Genomic DNA, 8,826 nt, shown 5'->3' with positions numbered 1-8,826 from the left:
AATAGCGGATACAGAGGACCTAGTATTCTAGCACGAACTAGCGCCGTGTTATAGCGGATACACTGAGAGGACCTAGTATTTCAGCACGGACTTACGCCAATAGCGGATACAGAAAACCTGGTATTTCAGCACGGACTAGCGCCGTGTTATAGCGGATACAGAAAACCTGGTATTTCAGCACGGACTAGCGCCGTGTTAGAGCGGATACAGAGGACCAGATATTTCAGCACGGACTAGCGCCGTGTTATAGCGGATACAGAGAACCTGGTATTTCAGCACGACCTAGCGCCGCGTTATAGCGGATACAAAGAACCTGGTATTTCAGCACGGACTAGCGCCGTGTTAGAATGTTAATCCTTTCCAGACGGCTCTCAAATAGTTGGAACGAGCAGCATTCAGCTCTTGCCTGGTTCCTACAAACAAGTGCCTGGTGTCTACCGACATATAACTCCATTAACAGTGTGTGGTAACTAACATTCATTCAACAAGTGAGTGATACTTTAAAATATTACGTTTTATACCGGATTACTGCGTGTCCTCACTTGCTTTTGAAAATAGTTTTTGTGAAAACAAATCTTCATAGCTCTAATCTATATCGTATTGTATTTTCAGTCATTTCTGAGACGGCCCTCCATAATTCTTTAATTCAGCTCCAGCAGAGCCACCCTGCACAGCTCCGCCAGAGCCATTTTCTTAATCGACGTGCGCGTTGTTTATATCCTCTAGCTTAAAACAGTGAGTTCATGGAATTGTGAGGTTTGTATCGTTTATTTGATCTGTAGCAATGAATAAACAAATTATATGTATAACCAAAAGGGAGGACGGAGGTTTATTTTAATCCATAGCCTCTACCCGTGTATATAGTATGCTGTTTAATGGGGAAAAGGATTATAATTTATATACCCTTTCTATAGGAAAATACTGGAAAATTTTGTGTTGCATATGAGTTGTTCAAAATGTAGGATAGAGGTTTAAGTGTGTACCAAACATCCTTATAACTATCTTAATGTTTTACTTACAAATGCCAACTGATTTTTTTTTTAAATGTTCATACTTTCTATCTTTATTTCAGAAGGAGTGTGACAATGTCGTTCGCAACGTAGGGAATCGTAGTGTTATGCATTGCTCTTGTGTATTATTATTTTTCGTTCGAGACTTCTCCTACAAACAACACAGGGAGATTTTGTCAGTCAAGATTGATGACGAATACGATTATGTCATTGTTGGTGGCGGATCGGCTGGTTCCGTACTGGCTTCGAGACTTTCCGAGGACAAGAATTCTAGAGTTCTATTATTAGAAGCAGGAGGTTTTTACGATGAAAATCCACTGTTCCATATTCCGATACACTGGCTTAAACTTGAAAATACCAGACACGACTGGGAATATCACACTGTGCCTCAGAAGGTTTCATGCTTAGGCTTGGAAGAAAACAGAGCTTTTTGGCGTCGAGGACGCGTGCTGGGGGGATCAAGCGTATACAATGCTATGCAGTACACCCGTGGCAGTAGTTACGAGTACAATGAATGGGCTGCGAACGGTTGTACAGGGTGGAGTTACAAAGACGTATTACCTTATTTCTTGAAGTCTGAGGACATTCAGATAGATGAACTGAAATCATCCAAATATCATCACTCCGGTGGTCCGCTGGCTGTTTCCGGTGGGCGTGTTACACAGCTGTCCGACCTGTACATGAAAGCTGGACAAGAACTTGGGTTCAGCATCACGGACTACAATGGCGCAGACCAAGAGGGTTTCAGCCGGATTCAAGTTACTGTCAGAAACGGTGTTCGGGACGCAACCGGATTAGCGTTCCTTGGACGTATGGGAAAAAGACAAAATCTTGACATCGCTATTGAAACTTTTGTTACCAAAGTTGACATAAAGAACAAAGCTGCAAAAGGAGTGTTTTTCATTCACAATGGTAGGAAGGAATAGTCGCGGCTCGAAAAGAAGTTATTCTGTCAGCAGATGCAATAAATTCGCCTCAGATCCTTATGCTTTCTGGTGTTGGGCCAACAAACCATCTGCAGTCTTTAAACATCCCTGTTTTAGCTGACCTCCCTGTCGGAAATAATATGCATGACCACCAGATAGCGTTCATGTTTAGTAAGATAAATAAACCAATCAGTTTGTCCGATGATCTTGTGAACGGTTTCTGGACTCAGTTGAGATATAACTTTTCGGCACAGGACCTTGAACAATAGCAGGATCTGATGGCTCGGCGTTCTTTTACAATGATGAATCAAAACGCGGCAAAACTAGTGCAGATATTCAGATTATAATATTCAGTAAGTTCCTTCCCCAGAATATAAACTATTTCAACTTTAAAGACACTGTTGCAAAGGAATACTTGGCAGAGAACGGTAATGTCGAAGGATTCACTTTTGTTGTAAGTGTAACGCATCCAAAGAGTAGAGGTACATTACGCCTGAAAAGCTCGGGCCCCTTTGACTACCCGCTCCTTGATCCCCAGTACCTCACAGACAAAAAAGACATTGAATATTTCATTGGAGGAATTCGAATGTGGGAAAAATTTATACAAACGAAAACTATGAAAGAACTCGGTGCAGATATTAATGAAATGAAGATGTCGTTTTGTTCTCAGCATGAATTCCGATCAGACGCATACTGGGAATGTTTCGTGCGTCAGCTAGCTGTGACTTTCTATCATCATTCATGCACGTGCAAAATGGGCGCAGATAATGACCCGACTGCGGTTGTTGACTCAAAGCTTAAGGTTAAGGGTATTAGAGGATTGCGGGTCGTTGATGCGTCCATCTTTCCAACAGTTACCTCGGGAAACATAAACGCTCCAGTAATTATGGTGGCGGAAAAAGCTGCTGATATGATTTGTGGAATAGATTCTGTAAAAACTATCAGAGAAAATTTACCTGAACAAATTTAAGACATAACTAAATAACCCGTAGCTAGCGAAACTAGTATGTTCTTAGACTATTTCTTCATAAAGTAGGAAGGAGGACATGTCCCTGAACAGTTGCATTATATTTGTGCATGTAACTCCAATAGTAATCTGCCTACATTTATAAAGTAGTCAATGTAGACATTTGAGCATAAGTATGGTGGCTTGTTTGTGACTTTTCTTTATTTCGTTTTTTTTTTCGCATCGGTGTTTGATGTGACCTTTTCGCTCGTGTTATGTAACAGCTGCTATATAACTGTAAGACAGGTATACAATTTAAGGGCCTACCTGAGGTATTGGGTTTTCATAACTTATCTGCTGACTCGTTTTACCTCTTTTATTCAGTCATCTTTTACTCAGTATATTTCAAAAATTTAAAAATACAGCTGAATTATTATCTTACACTGTGGAAACAAATTGTTGTTTAAACTTAATCAGATACACAAAGTACTGCGCATTCAATAAAACGGTTAGATAGCAAGCTTAAATTTGAAATAAATAATGTCATTTCTCAATGTTTTGTAGTAGCACAATAGGTGTCAGGTCCTTAAACATTTTTTAATAAACACATATTCGTATAACATTACATGAATGTAACAATCTATATATAAATAGCCATTGTTTATGTTGCTGATGTAGGTTTTGGTCGTTTGAAGGGTTTATCACTGTCTTAAATTATAATATAAATGGCAGTTTGTTTAACTTAATCACTAGCCCACAGTTTTGGTAAAATTTTTCAACATGTTCATTTCCGCCAGGTTTGGCATAGAAAATATATCTGACACTGAAAAATGATAAAGTTGTGAATAAAAATTAGATATGGATGAAAATGCAAGAAAAATGTAAATTTTCTGCATTATTTCAAAGCGTTGCAACGGTTTACTACCTTCTGGTAGTTATTTCTGAGAATATCATGCAAAAATCTTATGTCAACAAGTTTGTACTGCTAGTCACTTTACGAGTACTCACTTTTTAGGCCTATGGATTTTTGCGATACTTTTTGGCCTTAAATGTGCGGGTCTGAATTTGGAAATGTCAACAAGTGATATTTCCCTGGTTTATTATCTAGGATGTATACAGATATAAAAAAATATCTCAAGTTTATTGTGCACCTGCCACTCAGTGAAAAGGCCTTTAACTTTGGTCTTGTCCGTGCGTCCGTGCGTGTGTACGTGCTTGCGTCCGTCCGAAGAAAGTTTGTGACGTGCCTAACCCATAAAGTATTTCATATACGTAAATGAAACCTTGCACGAGTCATGATATGAACTTGCGCATCTCCTATTTGTCGTCTGGCTCTGCCCCCCTACTTCCAGAGTTATGGCCCCTTAAGTAGTCAAAAATGCACATTTTTACCTTGTGAAGGGCCTAGCACAAAACGTATTTCATATAAATTGATGAAACCTTGCATAAGTCTTTATCCTGATGAATTTGCGGACCTCCTATCTTTTGTCTGGTTCACCATGTGAAGCACCTAGCGCAAAAATTCTTCCCGTTTTTAATGGGATTCTTTTCCAGCGCGCCGCTATGCCGCTTGACGGTATGACATAATGATTGTGACGTCAGAACAGTGAATTGTTGTATAATAATTCACTGTTTTTAGCCTTCTTTGTTTAATAGGAAAATGAATCGGATCGTGTTAGAATAATTATAATATAAATGGCAGTTTGTTTAACTAAATCACTAGCCCAAAGTTTTGGTAAAATTTTTCAACATGTTCATTTCCACCAGGTTTGGCATAGAAAATATATCTGACACTGAAAAATGATAAAGTTGTGAAAATAAAAATTAGATATGGATAAAAATGCAAGAAAAATGTAAATTTTCTGCATTATCTCAAAGCGTTGCAACAGACATAAAAAATATCTCAAGTTTATTGTAGCCCTGCCACTCAGTGGAAAGGCCTTTAGATTTGGTCTTGTCCGTGCGTGCGTGCGTGCGTCCGTCCGAAGAAAGTTTGTGACGTGCCTAGCTCATAAAGTATTTCATATAAATTGATGAAACCTTGCATAAGTCTTTATCCTGATATGAACTTGCGGACCTCCTATTTTTTGTCTGGTTTAAACCTCTATTATCAAAGTTATGGCCCCTGAAATAGTCAAAATGCACATTTTCACCATGTGAAGCACCTAGCGCAAAAAGAATTTCATATAAATTGATGAAATCTTGCATAAGTCTTTATCATGATATAAACTTGCGCACCTCCTATCTTTTATCTGGATCCATTCCTATTTCCAAAATTATGGCCCCTGGAATAGTAAAAAGAATTCACATTTTGACGTGCCTAACTCAAAAAAGTATTTGATGTAAATTCATGAAACCTTGCTTGAGTCTTTATCATGATGTGACCTTGTACACTTGGCATTCTTCTTGAGATTTGAGGGTTTATTACAGAGTTACAGTCCTAGAAATAGTCAAAATAGTTGATTTTTGTTTGTGATACTCATAGCTCATAAAGTATATGACTTTGAATAATGAATACTTTATATAAAATGTTTTTAAGGCTATATCCCCTTGAGACTGCAAACATTTGAATTATTGTCCCTTATTTGTGACAAATGTACCAGTTTCGGCACACCCTGTGTCCTACAGACACATTCTAGTTATGCATGCGATAGACACATTAAAGTTATGTTCATCTTGAGTATGACAAAATTATGTTCGTCATCGATTATGATTGATTTATATATACGGTAAAGATTTAGTAGAGTGATTAAAAGAATAATAGTGAGAAGAATGATATGGAAAAAATGAATTATGAAAAATGAAAAATGGGAAAAGGTATGGAAGCATGGACGGGACATCGGATTTTTTAAATTTTAATTCATGTCATGGCCACGAGGTGCAACTAAAAGAACGAAAAACAAAAAATGTTATCTCGTGGCCACGAGATATAACTAAGAAAAAAAACTTCTTAAATCGTGGCCACGAAATATGTCAGGAAAAAAAAAACGATTTCTTAATTTGTGGCCACGAATTATAAGTAAGGAAAAAAAAAACGATTTCTTAATTCGTGGCCACGAAATATAACTAAGGAAAAAAAAACAAAAACGATTTTTGCTACTTCGTGGCCACGAAATATAACTAAGAAAACAAAACAAAACGATTTTTGCTAATCCGTGGCCACGAAATATAAGTTAGGAAAAAAATGAAATACGTTTTTATATTTAGTGGCCACGAATTAGCAAAAAATCGTTTTTTTCTTACTTATATTTCGTGCCCACGAATTAAGAAATAGCTTTTTTCTTAGTTATATCTCGTGGCCACTAGATCAACAATTATTGTTTTTTTTTGTTTTTCTTATTTACTGGGCAGAGATAAATTTAATTAAAAAATCCGACGTCCTCATGCTTCGTAAAAATGAGCTGTTCTTTTCCTTTTTTCTAATTTCTATTCGCGGTATTGATACCCTGTATTTTTATAGTTATATCTCGTGGCCACTACCCCAAACCCCACTCTTCGAAAATATAGGGGTAAATGGCGGTAAGCAATTTGGTTTACGATCAGTAATTCGTGAGCCTTATAGTGATAAGTTTTCATACGCTAACAGCCTGTTGTTACAAGATGATATGTATTGTAGATGTCATAGTGACCTCGGGATCAAGGATCAGGATTACCCGTGGTCAATAAATGGTAGTCGAAATGTTAATAGTTACATAGAGACCTACAACAGTTTCTTATCAACAGCTGGAAAAAAAACTTCGCCTGTCAAATAATAGCATGACTATATATGTTCAGTAGATGTCCCCTATATATGGGGGTCAGTAGTCAAAAGTCAAGGTCAATGTGACATTGAGATTAAAATGGTTCAGGATCTATACCCTGCGGTCATCAAACTTAATAGCATGATCGTCCTTGGCCAGTAGATGACCTCTATTGTTATAGTTCAGAGGTCAAGATCACGGCATACTTGAGCATGAAAATCACATACCCGCGTACCTTCGACAGGCCATCTTGGGGATAGGGGCATTATATGTTTTACGAACAGCTGTTATTTATTTTAAAGATATCGTCATGCAGTCGTTTTAACAGCTAGCTGTCGGTTTGTTAGATCCAGAAAGGTTACATTTACCCTCATAAATATGTTTAGAGAATTTAGCGAATGAAACCTGTTACGGTGTATATTTGATAGTCATAATATGTAAGTACTAGTGTAGCCGCCATACATTCTAGACAATTCACAACTAAGTACTTCCAGAATACCACCTGCTGATACATCGCTCAAACTCCATTACTCTTTTAAATGTTACGACATACTCTTGACATATTTAAGGTACAATTAACAAAATATAACTTTTGAGATAATTAAACAGAACAAGCAATGTTTCATGATATTAAATTTCACATTTATATTCATAACATAAAACTAGAATGCGTCTGTAGGACACAGGGTGTGACCCCACTGGCACATTTGTCACAAATAAGGGGCAATAATTCAAATGTTTGCCGTCTTAATGGGGTATAGCCTCAACAAACATTTTATGAAAAGGATTCATTATTCTAGGTCCTATACTTTTTTAGCTATGAGCATCACAACAAAAAATCCACTATTTTGGCTATTCAAGGCCATAACTCTGTAATAGGCTATGATTTTCAAGAAAATGCCAGATGTGCTAGTACATCACGATAAGACTCGCAAGTTCTGATTCACCTAATAGTTTTGAGCTAGGCACATAATTAGGTGAAAAAGTTCATATTTTTACTATTTCCTGGGCCATAACTTCAAAAATAGGGGGTGGAGCCAGGCAAAAACTTAGAGGCGTGCAAGTTCATATCATGATAAAGACTGATGCAAGGTTTCATGAATCTATATCAAATACTTTTTGAGCTAGGCATGTTACAAGGCGAAAATGTGCATTTTTTGACTGTTTCAAGGGCCATAACTCTGGAAATAGGGGGCGGACCAAAATGAAAAATAGGAGATGCGCAAGTTCATATCATGATTAAGACTCATGCAAGGTTTCATGAATCTATATCAAATACTTTTTGAGCTAGGCATGTCACAAGGTGAAAATGTGCATTTTTGACTATTTCAGGGACCATAACTCTAAAAATAGGGGCGGAGCCAAATGAAAAATAGGAGGTGCGCAAGTTCATATCATGATAAAGACTTATGCAAGTTTTCAACCATTTATATATCATACTTTTTGAGCTAGATGCGTCACAAGGTGAAAATGTGCATTTTTGACTATATCAGGGGCCATAACTCTGAAAATAGGGGGCGGAGCCAGACGAAAAATAGGAAGTGCGCAAGTTCATATCATGATAAAGACTCATGCAAGGTTTCATCAATTTATATCAAATACTTTTCGAGCTAGGTGCGTCACGAACTTCGGACGGACGGACGGATTCACGGACAAGACCAAATCTATATGCCCCCACCACTCATGGGGGTGGGGGTGGGGGCACAAAAACTTTCGTTATAAAACAGAATGCGTCCCCCGGCTTACTTTCCTTTACTTAATGCATTATGACATTAGGTGTCTGCCTCTATTTAACCAACCATATTAACATGTATATTTTTGCTGTTGCTACTTTGTTGTTTGTGTGTGTGTAGGACAAATGCGTAGTAATTACAGCAATATAGAAATAAAGGAATGCTGTTGTCTGGTACATGGTGTTGACATATCTTTTCGTGCATTTTCAAGTAAAATGGATGTTAAAAATCACATAAATTTATACTTGATATTAATTGTGTAGGTTTCTTAATATGACTAATACATGGTAAAGAATATATTTCTCTTATATTAAAGTGAAGCTGTACCAAACTTGATATATTAATGAGAATTACTGTATTCAGGACCGCGTTTATTGTAAAAAATATCTAGAGAAAAAAGCTAACAGACGTACTAAGTTTGGTGGAAGTCAAACAAGCAGTTTAAGTAGCCTTTATTTTGAAAAAAAAATA

General features: G+C 37.2%; 1 protein-coding gene across 3 annotated transcripts; it reads left to right on the top strand.

Annotated features, from left to right (window-relative positions):
* Positions 1 to 657: 657 nt before the first annotated feature.
* On the top strand, positions 658 to 3,507 carry LOC123524941 (glucose dehydrogenase [FAD, quinone]-like). Of its 3 annotated transcripts, none has more exons than XM_045303569.2 (2): positions 658 to 756; positions 1,073 to 3,507. In XM_045303569.2, exon 2 carries the CDS (start codon positions 1,118 to 1,120, stop codon positions 1,934 to 1,936), a length of 819 nt encoding a protein of 272 aa, XP_045159504.2. In that variant the 5' UTR covers positions 658 to 756; positions 1,073 to 1,117; the 3' UTR covers positions 1,937 to 3,507. The 3 variants fall into 3 exon arrangements, with proteins under 3 accessions (XP_045159504.2, XP_053394326.1, XP_045159505.2); XM_053538351.1 differs by having other exon boundaries at positions 671 to 756; positions 1,076 to 3,507; XM_045303570.2 differs by lacking the exon at positions 658 to 756 and adding an exon at positions 772 to 863.
* Positions 3,508 to 8,826: the final 5,319 nt, after the last annotated feature.

This window comes from Mercenaria mercenaria, chromosome 3, assembly GCF_021730395.1.
Source record: "Mercenaria mercenaria strain notata chromosome 3, MADL_Memer_1, whole genome shotgun sequence".
In the NCBI taxonomy this organism is placed as follows: Eukaryota; Metazoa; Mollusca; class Bivalvia; order Venerida; family Veneridae; genus Mercenaria; species Mercenaria mercenaria.
This window is presented reverse-complemented; position numbering and strand designations above follow the sequence as displayed.

What these genes read in the sequence shown, in the direction of transcription:
- LOC123524941 (XM_045303569.2), top strand. Translation starts at nt 1,118, where the DNA reads ATGCATTGCTCTTGTGTATTATTATTTTTCGTTCGAGACTTCTCCTAC.